The following is a 16,211-nucleotide window of genomic DNA, read 5'->3' as shown; positions in this document are numbered from 1 at the left end:
CAGCCTACCAGGCCATTCTATCTGACCCATGGGGCCCCTAAATATTAATTTTCTAAATTTTTTTTTATCTGCCCTGGGCTGCCTGTCATGCGGCCCTTGATGGCTTTCCAAAACTCAGTAAGCTGCCCTCTGCCCAAAATAATTGCCTGCCCAAGCCAGAAAGTTAATTGTACTTTTAAATTACTACGTCCTGCTATGTTCAATAAGCCTTGGGAGTCACATTTATGTGGACACAAGGACCCCTTTGCAAAGGTAGTTCTCCACTCAATTTCCTGACCTCTTCAAAAGCTATTTTCAGAGCCCTTTAAAGTATTCCTTGTACTTTATTCCCACAAATTGGAACACTTTGCAACAAGCTATTCTGCTCTGTAGAGTAAAATTAAAATACATGCATGCATACAGTAATGTTATAATATAACATTACAGTTTTATATAGTGTTTGACTGACATATGATCATGCATACTATTTCAAGGTTTAAGGGCTTATATCTTTAAACACTACTAGCTGGAAATAGTTCCAATATCAAATCATTTCAGCCTCTGAACACCAAAATATTCATGGGCTGAAAAGAGATGTCCAGTGTTTAATATCAAAAGGCATTTAAGAAACATAATAAAAGTGGATGTGTTTCTTCCACCCTCCAATACTTGGGCTACTATTACAGGAACATATTTGCCAAGTAAAATGGTGTCATTTCCAGGGCCACTTTTTAGGATGAAATACATGAAGATACTTGAACATTATAATTTGCATCTGGTTCAGTGGTCTTATTCATGTCTCTTAGGACAATAAAAGATACAAAACTAGCTTAAGAACTAAATCACCACTGAAGAGAAAAGATGCACTAGTGCCTGGGGGTGGCTGATGCAGGGCTGAAGAGTTAACAAACAACTTTTTTCAATGTACCAATACAACTTAAGGTGTTATAGCACAAGTGCTGAAAACCTAGAAATGCAAGTTGTAACTATGAACCCAACACCCTTACTATGAAAACGTAGTGGTTAATTTGATCATAAGTTTAGACAAATTTAAGACCCTTATCTCCCAATGGAAAAAAAAAAACCAACAAAAAAAAACACCACACACTGAAGACACTCTTACCAGTATGGAGTTACAGCAATTGTACCCCATTAGGGGAAAAACAAACAAACAAACAAAACAAAAAAAAAAAAACGGCTGATCTACACTACTCTAGCTCTGCTGGCAAAAGTGAAGTGCGTGCCCACCCAAAGCTATTTAGCAGGAGCAGAAACTTGCTTTGGCAAAGTAAAACCCACCTCTGCCAGGTAGAAGAAACACACACCGCATCTTTACTACCATATATAAATATGCCCACACTTGGATGGCTTCCATCGCCCTTTCAGCAGCTGATGCCTCCCTAGAATGCACTTTGCTGTCTGACAGGAAAGCTACAGAGGGAGTAGCAGAGCTGCCAGATGTGCACGTGCGCTGAAGACTGCAGGTGGCAGCTCCTGCCTGCCTCCAGAACTTCTGGAGATGTAAATGGAGTCAGGCAAGTGTAAGCAATGTCTCAGTGTTAAACACATGCAGCTCCAAATCAACCACTACTATTACCCCCAGTCTCTATGGCAACCCCTAAATCACCTATGACAAAAGTCCAGGACCCCATGGGGCCCTGTTTAAAAGCCACTGCATGAGAAGAATTCCATTTCAAATGGAATTACAAAGAATCCCTGTTTAAAGAGAGATCAAAACAGTTTCTCTCATAACTAAAAATACAACCAACCCACTAACACTGGGGGGAAAAGAACAGCCAGCTGCACAGTAGAAGTTACTGGAAATAGTGCTTTTTTGTACATGTTCTTGTGCATGTTTCAGGATCTATACATAGTAACCTGCATCAGACAAACTTTGTACCTATTTGTGGGAAAGTAAGCAATGCAAGCAACATATCAAACTTCTTCCTTTACAAGGAAGGCAAAGGCGGAGATGGAACTGGAACTAGCTACCCGGATTAAGGACAACAAGAAGTCCTTTTTTAAAATACATAGGGGGCAAAAAGAAGGTACTGGGTAATGTGGGGTCTCTGCAAGACATGCTAGGAAATCCGGTTGTCGCACCAGACGACAAGGCTAACTTATTTAACGATTTCTTTGCCTCCATTTTCCTGAGCAGGGACCAGATCAGCCCGTCCGCTGGGACCCCCTCAGGCCCCGGGGGAGGCGCACCCAGGCCTAGGGTCAGTGAGGATCTAGTCAGGGAACTTCTGGAGGGACTGGACATATGTAAATCAGCTGGTCCTGACAACCTCCACCCCAGAGTGCTGAGGGAATTAGCAGAGGTCATTGTGGGACCCCTGGCATGGCTTTACGAGCATTTGTGGTGCTCTGGTGTGGTGCAAAAGGACTGGAAAAGGGCCAGTGCGGTTCCCATTTTCAAAAAAGGGAGGAAGGAGGACCCAGGGAACTACAGGACAGTTAGTCTGACCTCGATCCTGGGTAAGCTTTTTGAGAGAATTATCCTGGCGCATGTCCACAAGGGGCTAGCAGGGGAGGTTATGCTTAGAGGCAACCAACATGGGTTCATTAGAGGCAGGTCCTGTCAGACCAACCTGGTGGCCTTCTATGACCAGGTCACAAAATCCTTAGATGCAGGGGTAGCAGTGGATGTTGTCTTTCTGGACTTCAGGAAGGCCTTCGACACTGTCTCTCACCCCATTCTCATTACAAAACTAGGGGACGGTGGCGTCGACACCTACACAGTCAAATGGGTCACTAACTGGCTAGAGGGCCGCACCCAGAGAGGGGTGGTGGACAGGTCATTTTCAACCTGGAGGGACGTGGGCAGTGGGGTCCCCCAGGGCTCGGTCCTCGGACCCGCGCTGTTCAACATCTTCATCAGTGACTTGGACAAGGGGGTAAAAAGCACCCTGTTAAAATTTGCTGATGACGCCAAGATGTGGGGGGATGTGAGCATGCTAGAAGGGACGAATAGGCTGCAATTGGACCTAGACAGCTTACAGGGGTGGGCAGATGAGAACAGGATGGGTTTCAACACTGAAAAGGGCAAGGTGCTGCACCTGGGGACAAAGAATCAGCAGCATACCTACAGGCTGGGGAACTCCCTTCTTGTCAGTGCAGAGGCAGAAAAGGATCTTGGGGTCATTATTGATGCCAAAATGAACATGGGACGACAGTGTGGGGACGCGGTCAGGAAGGCCAACCACACCTTGCCATGCATCCACAGATGCATCTCGAGCAGGTCCAAGGAGGTGATCCTCCCCCTCTATGCGGCACTGGTCAGGCCGCAGTTGGAGTACTGCATCCAGTTCTGGGTGCCGCACTTCAGGAGGGTTGTGGACAGCATTGAGAGGAGGGCCACCTACATGATCTAGAGACAGCAGGGCAGACCCTACAAGGAGAGGCTAAGGGACCTGAACCTGTTCAGCCTCCACAAGAGCAGGCTGAGGGGGGATCTAGTGGCATGTTACAAACTAGTCAGAGGGTACCAGCAGGCAGTGGGGGAGTCCCTGTTCCCCTGAGCACTACCAGGAGTGACTAGAAATAACGGCCACAAGCTGGCAGAGGGTAGATTCAGACTAGACATCAGGAGGCGCTACTTCACAGTCAGGGTGGCTAGGATCTGGAACCAACTTCCAAGAGAAGTGGTGCTGGCTCCTACCCTGGGGGGGGGGGGGGGGGGGGTCTTTAAGAGGGGGCTAGATGAACACCTTGCTGGGGTCAAATGACCCCAGTACTCTTTCCTGCCATGGCAGGGGGTCAGACTTGATGATAAAATACCCCAAAATCCATGTGCCTCCACAAGTAAAACAAAGAGCCCTTTTCTCCCCAGCACCACTTGGGGTGACAAGGAACAATGGTCATAAGCTGATGGGGAATAGGTTTAGGTTAGAGATCAGAAGGCAATATTTTACAGTTAGGGTGGCCAAAATCTGGAACCAACTTTCCAGGGAAGTGGTCCTTGCCCCTACCTTGGGCAAATTCAAGAGGAGGGTGGATGATCACCTGTCTGGGGTCTTGTGAACCCAGCATTCATTCCTGCCTGTGACAGGGGGGGTCAGGCTAGATGATCTGTCCAGGTCCCTCCTGACCGTAGCAACTATGAAACTACGACCCTACAAACAATGAAACATACAAGAATCAAGAATAAACGGCTGTTAGTGCCATCCTTAGCCTCCAGGAGTGTGGCCACACATGCAAACATGTGCGCTTGCAGCAGCTCAAATAGAAGCAATGCAAATTTGAGCTGGGGCTTTTTGCCTCAGTGCATGTACCTGGACATGCACTTTGTTGCGGAACAACAAAGTTGTGCCACTTGGGGCAAAATAACCCTGCCTGGCTCCTCCCAGATCTGCAGCCAGGGGGAGCTAGAGTCCAGGGCTAGCACCTGTGCTGTCCCCAGCAGTATAAAAGGCTACCCCATCCTGGCTCCATCAGTACAAAAAGTAGCTGCCTGGCAAGTAGCTCAGGGCTCCTCGCTCTCAGGAGCTTCTGGGGTCCAGGCAATTGGTACCTGAGGACACTACCCCTTGTGCCATCTGGACTGCTGAAGCAGCCCGGAGAGTTCCCTGCACCCTCTACCCACTGCAGCAGTCTGGCAGTGGGGGCTGCCACCTGGCTATGACCTGCTGCACACCTGCCAGACTGGGATGAGGCATCTGTCCCTCTGGGCCAGCTGCCAGTGGGTTGTGGCTGCAGGGTTGGCCTCTGTGTGGCACTACTGCCATGCGTGCCCCCTGCCTGGCCACCTAGGCAACTATTGCCCAGAAGATGTTCTGGGTGTGGTGGCCTGCTTTGTACTGTCAAAGCATGTCCTCTGGGCCCTAGTTGGCCAGGAGGTCAGCCACAGCCAGCTGGGTCCGAGGTGCCAGCTCTGAGCAGGCAGGGTCCTGCCACTGGCCTCCCTTGCAGGAATTCTGGTGTTCCCTATTGGAAAACTGAAAAATCCCTGATAAAATAAAATATCCCGAAGTCACCCTGTAAAATACCCCAAAATCCACGTTCCTCCACAAGTAAAACAAAAGACCACTAGGAGAGAGAAAAAAAAAAAAAAGGGGGGGGGAGAGAAATCAGTTGGACAATGGTTTTGCTTTAACACTGTAGGTATATCAGTAAAGTGGAAGCCTACCAGAGTCTCCATCATAATATGAAGTGAACTCTAAATATGCGTTTCATGAATACATATTTTGCTGCCCTCCCACAGGGGCTATAGTCCCCACATAGGGACTATGCTCCCCACACCCCCCTGCAAGGCCAACATGGCCTACTCCAGCCCCCCCTGCCCGGTGTCTACTTCAGCCCCTCCCCCCCAACATGGCTGCCCTGCCCAGCCCCAGCCCCCACTTACACCCCCAGGCCCCCATGGCTGCCCCCCACAACCCCAGGCACCACCACTTTAAAACAAATAAAAAACACAAAGAAAAGAGCCTCTACTTACCCTAGAAGCAGGGGCTGGCAGGGCTCTGGGGCCTCCTGGCAGAGCCCACCCACCCAGGCAGCACAGGGCAGGAGAGCCCAGGCTGGGGCTGTCCCTCTGCCCTTCACTGTGTGGGTGGGGCCCCAGTGATACAGACAGCAGCTGGACTGCCAACAAGTACCAGGGGGGGTTTTCTTGGTTTATTTTTTTTCCTATGGGGATGCTGGGGTGGGGAGGCAGGGCCAGCAGGGGTTCCCCCCATAGTCCCCTCCCCCTTCCTCCAGCACGCCCCCCCCCCAACCCCTTACTTACTGGCACTGGAGCCCTAGTACTGCAGGATGCTGCCTAGCAAGCTGTGTGCTTCAGCACCAAGGCGAGGGCCAACCACAGAGATGCTCTGGCAGTCAGAGCATCTCTGTGGAGGACCCCGCCTCTGGTTGCCTCAGGGCACAGTCTAGGACCATGTCCTGCCCCACTTTTTTTAGACCCCATATCCAGGGGTCTAATTTTCTCCCCGCGCTACAAACTTGCAGCGTGGGGAACATTTTTTGTTTCCAGACATGCCTCTTGCCCCATCTCAAAAGGGGTTTGAGACAGGGCAAGAAGCACGTGCGTGATTTCAGCCAGTATCAACTACTAGTTGACAATAAGAATTAGGTTGGTGACTAAAGAAGATCCTAGTCTCAAAGTCTATGCTTAGAAGCTACTTGACCATTACACAGAATAAAAAGGCATGACTAGTAAAAAAAAAAAAAAAAGCCACCAGGAACTTGAAATGGCATATGACCAACAGATTAAGTATTTCATATTCCAGCAAGCTCTCCCCACCCATCAAGTTTGGTTATAAACTGGCAAATAAGGACAGAAGTGACAGCCGATTGGCCAGATTCAGCTCACAAAGTGACCATCTGGCTTGCAGATGTGGGATGTCAGTGGCTTGTTGGCATGAGGGGGAGGGGGCAAAGCAGGGCTGGGCAACAGGGTACCAACAACAATAGAGGGAATGCCCCAGGTCCCCTCCACCTGCTACCATCTTTTAAAAACCAGAGGTGGAACAATGAATTGAAGTGTACTGGTTTCAGATCACATTTGAAAACAGTTACTGATTAAAGTCACGTGATATTACAAAAAATTCTGGTCTTACTAGCACAATGTACAGCAACTGGGTAGGCTGCTGTACCTAGAGACATTTGTGTTCTGTGCATCCAAACAAATGGATCAGCAATCTTTTACAGTGGTGGGATTGTTTAAATGGAGCTAGCTCCAGAAGGCAGGCTACCCTTTCTGACCCACTACCACTACCCTGACTCCCCACACAGTCCAGCTACAGTAGGGCAGGTACAGCTTTGGAGCTCCCCCTACCCCTGGGTCAACCAGAAGCAGCAGGGATGGAAATTTTACCCGCTTTGGGGATGAGTTCATGGCAGCTACTCCCACAGTGTAGTCCGAAAAGGAGGGGGAGGGGGGGGGGGGGGATTAGAATAATATTGATTTTTCTCAAAAGGCATTGTGGATACCACCAAATTAGGGGGTAAAGTTAACACACCGGAGGGTAGGGAATGAATCCAGGCAGATCTCAACAGGTTGGAAAATAAATAAATAAATAAATAAATAAATAAAAAATAAAAAATAAAAAAAAAAAAAAAATGGGTGGAACAGAACAGGATGTAGTTCAATAAAGACAAATGCAAGGTGCTGCACCTAGGAAGAAGGAATCGCCAGCATGCTTACAGGCTGGGGGAGGACCTTCTCAGCAGCCAAAAGGGATCTTGGAGTCACTGTTGACTTGTGTCACATTGACTCCAAGATGAGCCAAGTGATCAGCAAAGCTAACTGCACTTTATTATGTTTTGTGTCACACCTGCCAATGCAGGTCCAAAGAGGTGATGCTTCCCCTTCATGCAGCATTGGTCAGACCACAGTTGGAGTACTGCATCCAGTTTTGGCTGCCACACTTCAACAGGGATGTGGAGAATTTTAAGACGGTTCAAAGGAGGGCCACTCATATGGTTAGGAGCCTACAGGCATAACCCTACAAGAGATGGAGGGCCCTGGATCTCTTCAGCCTCCACAAGAGACGGCTGAGGCGATCTTGTGGCTGCCTACAAATTCATCGTGGAGGGCAGCAAAGAATAGGAGATGCTCTGTTTACCAGGGCACCCCTTGGAGTAACTAGGAACAATGACCACAAACTGACGGAGAGCAGATTCAAGTTAGACATCAGAAAGAACTTCTTTACGGTTAAGTGTTGCCAGAATCTGAAATGGGCTTCCAAGGGAGGTGGTGCTCTCCCCTACCTTGGGGGTCTTCAAGAGGAGGCTAGACATGTACTTGGCTGGGGTCATCTGCCCCAGCGCTTTTTCTTGCCCAGGACAGGGGGTCAGACTATCTTCTAAGGTCCCTTCTAACCCAAATATCAATGAATCTATGAAATTAACATCTAATACAAAGAGTTAAAATTTGCACCATCTTTTAGAATACAGCAAAGTCCTAAGAGAAGAATTCTTGCCTCTGCATTTGTATCCCTAGCACTGTAGGAATTTTATATGGGGGCACATTATGTATAAACACAGTTTTAATTAGTTTTACACTTTGTATCTTGCTAGTTTAGCTAGCAAGGAGGTACCCTTGATAGCAGGGAATGAATTAAGGAACTCAGAAGTGCCACTGCCACCTCTACTGACTTAACTTGGCTAGTGCCTTAACTCATTTGAACTATTACACGTAAAAATGCATGTTTGTACAACATAGGAATATTATGGGTCTATAATCTTAAGTGCTGAAGAAAATGCTTATGGTTCTCTGAGAAGTCCACACATTAAGATGTGCAATCTACAGTAAAAGCTCTGTTATATGGCATCCTCTGGGAATGGGGGATGCCGGTTAATCAAATATGCACCGTCTGGTGCACTCCCCAGCATCAGTGTGCCAGGGGACAGGAAGGAGGGCCCTGAGCAGGCTACTTTGCCCTGGGCTGTGGGCCAAAGTGGCAAGAACTCAGCTCACAGAGGCGGCAAAACCAGAAGTACCATTTCCGGGTTTCACTTTTGCCGCATCCCTAGGACGCTAGTTAATAGTTTTCCAGCTAACAAAGTACTGGTTAACACAGCTTTTACTGTAATTATATTGTTCATCCCTGATGCTGCAGCACAAAAATTCATCTAGTCATAAAGACTTTAGTTTTACCTGGCAAGAACTTTAAAGCCTGAAGCATCTGCCTTTCTTGAGAGAAGTCCACCATCAAATGAGTCATGTTATCACTGACCTTAGGTTTCAAAGAGATGCGGAATGCTGAGGCCATTGTGACTCTAAAGGCAAGAAAAGCATGTTAGTAAAACGTGGTATATTTCTGCGGACGTTCTTTAGATCAAAAAGTTAAGCTTTCACCAACTGCCAGAACAACTAATTCCTTGTTAACAAATCTTTTTTTTTTTTTTTTAAACCAATTCGAAGATCAGCTCAAACTTAAAACAGCGTGGCATGTCCAACCCCAAAATGGGCATCAAAAAAGTCAGTCTGTGGGCCAAACTCTCCACCCTGAGAAGAGCCTGCACTGCCAAGTCCAATCCATGAACTGCATGCAGCACACACAAGCCCTAGGGCTCACAGTGCATGCAGTCCCCAGAGTTAGCGTGGGACACAATGCCTGAAGCACACAGGATGGATCCAGTACTGCAAGCAGCACAAGGGGTTGCTCACTGTATGTAGCTCATTTCCTGGGCCCTCCTTCCCCTCCCCTCCCTGTGCTACAGGCAGCACATGCCCTGTGCCAGCCCCAGGGGCCTTCTACACAAGCCCTGGGACCTGTGCATGCTGCACATGGCATGTGGGGCTGGACTGGCTGCATGTACTATACATGGTACAGGAAACCAGCATGAGGCACTTGCTCCATGCAGGACCCCATCAAACTTGGAGCTGGCATGACGAACTGGTTAGCATATGCCCAGTGCTGATCCCTGCACAATGTGCAGCATGTAAAGCCCCCCACACAGCAAATGCCAGCCGCAGGGCTCACCATGTATGAGGTGCATGGGCTGTACTTAGTGCTGCAAGTGGTACAGGGAGTCTAGGGTAGAGATTGCATGTGGTACCCTGGACCAACTCCCTGTGCTGCCTGCAATGTGCACAGCATTGGGTCCAACCTGCATGCCATGCATGCAGCCAGCAACAATCCAATCCAACAGCTCGTGGGCTGGATCATATGGGTCCATGGGCCATGTGTGACTTCTGCTCTACGGTTCAAGTTTTGCCTCCATCTTCACTTTGTTTTTAGGCTCACCTCTCCCTTCCCGCTGACCTGATAGAGGCTCATGGAAGCTTCTCAAGCTTTCTCCAGGAAGTGGTTGGTTTTAGTTGGTTCATAACCTGACAACCCTGATTCCAATTAGCAGCACTTAAAAAAGGAGTTCCCAAGAATCTATGAAGGATTAACTATTTGACAGACAATTCAACATCTGCTGTCATGAACACCTGCTACCACCACTCTTCAAAACTTTTCTACAAAAGATGTTTTCTGTTTTTTTTTGGGGGGGGGGGGGGGGGGGCAGGGGGTGGAATCAGCTTTTCCATTAACAAGGAATGCCAATTTCACCTGGCCATGAACTCCAGCAGGAAAAGTGAGAGACAAATGTATACTGCCCGAGCAAGGAACCACTGTACTGGACACGTGCCATGCCCACCCCTAAAATTAGAATTACCTTTGCAAACACAGAGCTTCACTAATGTAGCCAAATTACTTCCAGATCCAGAGGCAGTACACAGAGCAGTGTCGTCTGGTACAGTGCTTGGACAGCGTTGATATGCCTTAGCTTTTCTGACAATTTGGCCATTCAGTTTATTCATTTTAGTTTTCAGGATACATTAGTCTGCTTGATCCGTGGAAGTAGTACATTTTGGAAGTTTTTTGCAAGCGACCTATTCATCACAAATAGCTTGCATCCAAGAGCTTTAAAAACAGCTTTTAATATCCATGGAGACTGCTAGAGAAGTCTCAGATTGATGGGCATGATTAATAGATTGAACTGGTCCAGAAGAGAGTTAGGTTTATCTTAAGCTTTTTCACAATAAAAGTGCTTGTTAAATTGTAGCATTTTAATCAACTTTGAGGGAAAAAGTGGTTTGAAGACTTCACATCCAAAAAGAGGATGCCATAGTTAAGAGTCTAACATGGACAGTGAACCCATCAAGAGCAGAACTGTTGATAATCACCAGAAAGATATTCAGTCTTTGTAAACATTAGAATAAAGCAGCTAGAAAAAGCACCAACTATATAGGACTTTTTCAGATGTGTTGAAATAATAAAGCTTGCAGAGAATTTAAGATATAAAATCATGATACTCTAATCATGAATCCAAAGGAATGCTGTCAACATCACTGATGTGTACACAATAGAAATTTTGATCTAGATAGCTACTTTGGGGGGGGTTTGTTTGTTTTTTAAAGTCTCCCATCCTCCTTCATGAGGCATCCAAACAAACTCATCAGCAACCTTCTGGAGTGGTGGGATGCTTTAAATGGAGCTAGCTCCAAAGGCAGGCTACCTCTTCTGACCCAGCTCCTGGTGCCAGCCACTGCTTCCTGCACCACCACTTTGCCCTTCCCTGCCAGCCTCCCACAGAATTGTTGCAGACATCTCTGGCTGGCAAATCAATGCAGATGTGCTTAAGCTTCACAGGCTGGATCCAATCACTTGGTGGACAGATCCAGCTCATGTGCCATAGGTTGCAGACCCTTGAACTAGATAAAAAGGAGAGCATGAAAGTGATTACATGCAAAGTGCAAACACTCATAAGTGATTTTAATAGCCTTTCAGTAGTTTAGTTGCAGTAGTCTTGGGTTTTGTTTTCAACAGCAAGTAAGAAAATCCAAACGAAATTGAAAGCTTTTAGAGTGCTCCTTTCAGATTGAAAAAAGCTTGACTTCAGTGAAAAATATTAGTTAGAAGCAAAAAAAAAGTGTAGATTTTGTACTGTACCTATCTTTGATCTGTCTGGCAGCCTTGGTGCACATCAGGGAGAAGAGAGAGAAGGCAGTTAGTGTTTTCATGCAAGTCTCAACTGCAGTAAACATGCAAGAAGAGTTAAGAGTATGAACCCCACAGCTGTTTAGCTCAAAAAAGGCCAATCAAGGTTATTACTTGCAGCCAAATAAGATTTCTTTCCACAAAGCTTGTATTAATGCATGTTAGAACTGCACTAATAAAAAAATCAGAATAATCAACTTTGAAAGCCACACCAAGCCAATTCCAAAAATTACTAGGCTTTTGCTTTCCAGTGTTACCCAAGTTATTCAGTGTGTCAAAGTTTTTTTAAGATTTCTCCCCAAATCCAAAGAGGTTCTCTTCTTCTTCAGGTGTAAAAAGAGCTAGAGTACTAAGACAATAAAACTTACATAACTAATTATTTTGAAGTCAGGCTATAAAGTGCTTACTTTGTTTTTAATGGGACTTAATTATTTAAAAACCAGTGAGAGGCTTAATTTTTAGGAGAAGCTGTTTTACTGCTTAAGTCAAATCTAATTCTCCACTTTCTTCTCAGAAGCTCCAAATATAGAGCAGTTTAGTTTTTGCAAACAAACCACACTGATCCTCAGTGACCTTTGCTCAATATAGCAAATCTGATGCATAGCTGGGCAGCAAATTTGGGCATCCCACACCTTTTCCTTCCCTTTTTAGCCTGTATACAGCAAAAACACACACACAACAACAAACCTGAAGTTCACTTCAGTGCAAGGGACAGTGAATAAACATAGGGTTTGTTAGCTTTGGTACCAAAAGAACTTTAAAAGATGGAAATTGAGCCAAATGCCCTCTTCACCAAGGCAATATCCTCATTGAACAAAAACATTAGTTTCTCATAAAACATGCATTCTCTCCCAAAACAGTTGCTGAAAATTGGAGTGTATGTTATATACAAGGAAACATGGTAAGAGCAGTTTGTCTCTTACTGGGCAAAAGCAAAAAAAGTCAGCACATGATCCACAAGGTGAAGAACAACGAGCAGACCTAGGTCCCTAGCTGCCACTTCTCAATTACTACAAGAGAAGATTGCTTTTGAAAGGCAGAACAAAGACAAAATAATGTTATATGCACAAAGATACAGCACTTTGGTCTCCTGAGCAGCCTCTCCTGAAGTAACTAGCGCTCATCAGGTGCCCAGCCCCAGCCAACAATCCAGATAGTCTAGAGGACCCTGCAAATGGTACCTGGAAGGTAAGTAATATTTCCAGAATGACAGAGGGGTTTAAAAGAAAAGTTAATTAATAAGGAAACAACTAACTGTATACCAAAGTAGTAAAACAGGGTATACCTGCATGGATGTGTATGGTAACTAGTAACTGAATTTTAATGACTGAATAAGAAAGCCAGTTTCCACAGTTATTCAATGTAAAATGAAGGTATAAAGAGATGTATCTGTTCCACCACTTTGAATGTGTAACCCATGCACTTTCCTTCTGCCAGCTAATCTGATCAATTGGCTAACAGTGATTAAAGGCTCTAGTTATACTCAGTGCCATTTTTTTTTAAGCATAAGAAAGTACTACATGCAACAAACCAGGAACAAAAAGTGCTCTGCAGGGCTGGGGTCCGGCCAATCCAGCTCCTTACAACTACAAATATCCCCCCCTCCCCCCCACGTTTATCCAGTATGGTAAATCAACTGTGCTTTTTGCATGACTTGAGATTACCCTGGGAAGCATTTACTCATGTTGGGACAGGGAATACACCAACTTTCAGCCATCACTGTTGGGGTCAAAGTCCAGTAAGCACAGTATATCAATGACAACCTAAAGTCAAATAATCCCCAAAACCATTGCATTGTTATTGCTCTGGTCTAATTATGAGAAAGCCCCATAAACAGGTTGGGGAAATGGATAATTAAAAAAAAAAATGCAAGTGGATGGGGTCAAGGATCACCCTTGGTTACATCCAAACACCCAGTGAGGTAGGGTAAGCTGGCATTTAAAGGTCCCGCTTTATAGTTAAGCAGCATATAACAGATAAGATGCGAGAGACCAAGTTATGTCAAAAGAAGCAACACAAAATACAAAAAAGGAGGAAGTTGTCACTCCATTATATACCTCGGGCACTTCTGGGCCACGTGGCAAGATGGCATGCAGTCTCTGGTGGTGCTATAACTTAGGACAGTAGTCTGTAGTGTGAAGGAAGCATTTAAATCCTCAGCCTTGAAGGATATGGCTAGCTGAAAAAGACCCAATACTGCATGCATGAGGCACAGGCAATTCTGCAACAGGATTAGTGCCAACACATACTTGAAATTTTCCTCTCAGCTACACTCACTGTCAGTCAAGCTAGTCATTAGTGGTATTCATTGTCTCTCCTCACCTAATTTCCCACTGAGCAATTTAAACCAGGATCAAAAATTTTCAGTTTGTTTCAAGTGTTTATACAATTCAGCATGTCCTCCCAACACTGAAATGTTTTCCAAGTCAGTTATTGAAAACAGACTATTCCTTGTACTAAGGGATTTTGCATGTTATTTAAAGCTGAATGAATCTCATTAGCTACTAGACTACTACAGTGTGCTTGGCTCTGCTTAGCAATGAACATGAACAGATGTATAATGTGTTAAGAGTACAGTCCCTAAAGGGGACATTTCAATTTAAAGACATGATTTAATTGGTCACAGGTTAAAACAGGTGCCTCTGGCTCAGGTGGAGGGGAATGCAGTTTGTCTAAAGTTGCATGCAAAACTCATTAAAAAAAACAAAAAACAAAACAAACAAACAAAATCAGGTATTTTGTCTGATCTTGAATGGACAATCCTCAGAAGTCATTAGCCACCTTACATTGTTGTATATCCATTGAGTCATTTGAGACTCTGCTCTATAAAAAAGGTATAGTACTCCCATATTTTAAATGATACTGTTGCATGTTTCAGAGACCTGCTTCCATTAAGCAACCAGTTTTCCAGTCTGTTGAATGGCTACTTAAAAAAGGGTTCACTAACCTGAGGCCACACACACAAGACATCCTAAAAAGTGTATTCATCTCAAGCCTAGTTTAGTGTAGCAATACTGATCTAAAAATAAATTCAGGTATGCACCATAGTGCTCACAACAGTGTCCACAACAAAACACAGCCAACTGCATTGTGTGTGTATGAAATGGACTCTGAATTAGAACAAAACAAAACAAAAAACACCCTGATCAAGTCAGTCTGGCATCTTAAACATTTGTTTAAGGAAATTAAAATGCTTAAAAGAATGAGGTTTATTTTTGCTGTATTTAACAGAAAACTGCAATTCATTTTGCTGTATCCGAGATAAAGAGCACTAGAAAAGAGATTTTCTTAAGAGGCATTAATGATCAAATGTGTTTAAAAAGCTGAGACAAGCCAAATACAAAGCCCTAAAACCCCTGCACATGTGTACTGAGAGACAGCCGGAAAAAGTAAGACTGCAGCATATACTGAACCAGACTAATACACTGCAAGATATAAATACTAGAGGGGATTAGACTAAACTGGCCTCTAGCATCTTTAAATACCATACAATCTTAGTGCCCCAAATGGTTTTTGTTTTGCCATTAAAAAAGTTAAATAAAAATCTATTAATACAGTTAACTAGAGATGGAAAAATCTGTTTAATCCAGTGACTCTCAAAACAGGGTGACATAGCACCCTAGGGCAGAAGTTCCCAAAAGCCAGGCTACGGCCCAGTACCAGGCCACAAAGAATTGGTTGCCAGGTCTTGTGGTATGAGCCCAGGTGAGCGGCTTCCACCTCTGGCAGTCACGTGCAGGGTTAAAGCTGGGCGGCAGGGCAGCCCTGGAAGGGAAGCAGCTGGCTCTGTGTGCCCCACCCCATTCCACAGTATAAAATAAAGAGGTTGGGAACCACTGCCCTATGGTGCCACCAGATCCTTTGAAGGGTGCCATGAAGTGTAAGGAGGTAAGTAGTGAAGGCTTAGGCTTGTCCCTGGGAGGGCCAGCTCCCCCACTGCAAGGAGGTAAGAACTGTAATAGTTTTTAAAATGGGTGTCACAATTCACAGGAGTTAGAGAAGAATGCCTCAAGTCCTATGAGGTTAAGAACCAGTGATTTAAAAATCAAATTTTAGTTCATATTAAGACCCATTTTAATGGCAAAAAAATTAAGCCATAAAAAAGAAACACTACACCCAACGTTAAACCCTTGAGAATTGCTATACTTGGCTTTGTAGTTATAGTTCTTTAAAATAAAAAAAGACCCATAAAAAGTTAAAATTCAAGACAGGAAAGCAAGAGCTGATCATGGCTAAAGTTTACACTATTACTTCTGTGATTTTTCCCACCCATTTGCTGGAAATATTCCAATAGCTTTGTCATCATATTAAAATGTTAAAAAAAAAAAAATCACAAGTAATTCAGTTTTGGTGTGGTGTGGCTCTCTGGATCATTAGTACAGTAAAAGTAGCAATATATTACAATAACCAAATAAAACATGGATCCAAGAGAATAGTAATAGTACTGCTAGAACTACTTTACCAGTTGTCTAGTTGTATTGTACTTCTAATCCCCTGCCCTTCTAATATGCCTCATTTCCCCCCTCAACTCCAAGTCTGTTATGATAATGTACACAAGCTACAATGAGTGACCCAAATCATGTTGGGGCTCTCATTGTGCTAGATATATTTCACAAGCATACATTAAAACACCTGTAGGCATACAGCAAAAAGCTACACTGAGGAGCTTATAGTTATAGTAAGATCTATTAAAAAGTTAAACTGAATGGCTCAGTGTTACAGCTCCAAGTTCAGTGACATCCCTTCAATATCAGGATGGAAGAGAAACTAATTTTTTTGTTCTATACTACA

At 44.8% G+C, this 16,211-nt stretch overlaps 1 protein-coding gene across 4 annotated transcripts in view; it reads right to left on the bottom strand.

The window, feature by feature from the left end:
• Positions 1-16,211, bottom strand: part of FSD1L (fibronectin type III and SPRY domain containing 1 like) — a 53,058-nt gene that overhangs the window by 20,726 nt on the left and 16,121 nt on the right. For all 4 annotated transcript variants that reach the window (XM_059724588.1, XM_059724589.1, XM_059724591.1 and 1 more), the window contains 2 exons: positions 11,373-11,395; positions 8,585-8,706 (listed from right to left, as the gene is read on the bottom strand). In XM_059724588.1, coding sequence (XP_059580571.1) covers positions 8,585-8,706; positions 11,373-11,395 — 145 coding nt within the window. The remainder of the gene's footprint in view (positions 1-8,584; positions 8,707-11,372; positions 11,396-16,211) is intronic.

The sequence above is a fragment of the Alligator mississippiensis genome, chromosome 3, assembly GCF_030867095.1.
Source record: "Alligator mississippiensis isolate rAllMis1 chromosome 3, rAllMis1, whole genome shotgun sequence".
NCBI lineage: Eukaryota > Metazoa > Chordata > Crocodylia > Alligatoridae > Alligator > Alligator mississippiensis.
Note: the sequence above shows the minus strand (reverse complement) of the source record. Positions and strands in the feature narration are given on the sequence as shown.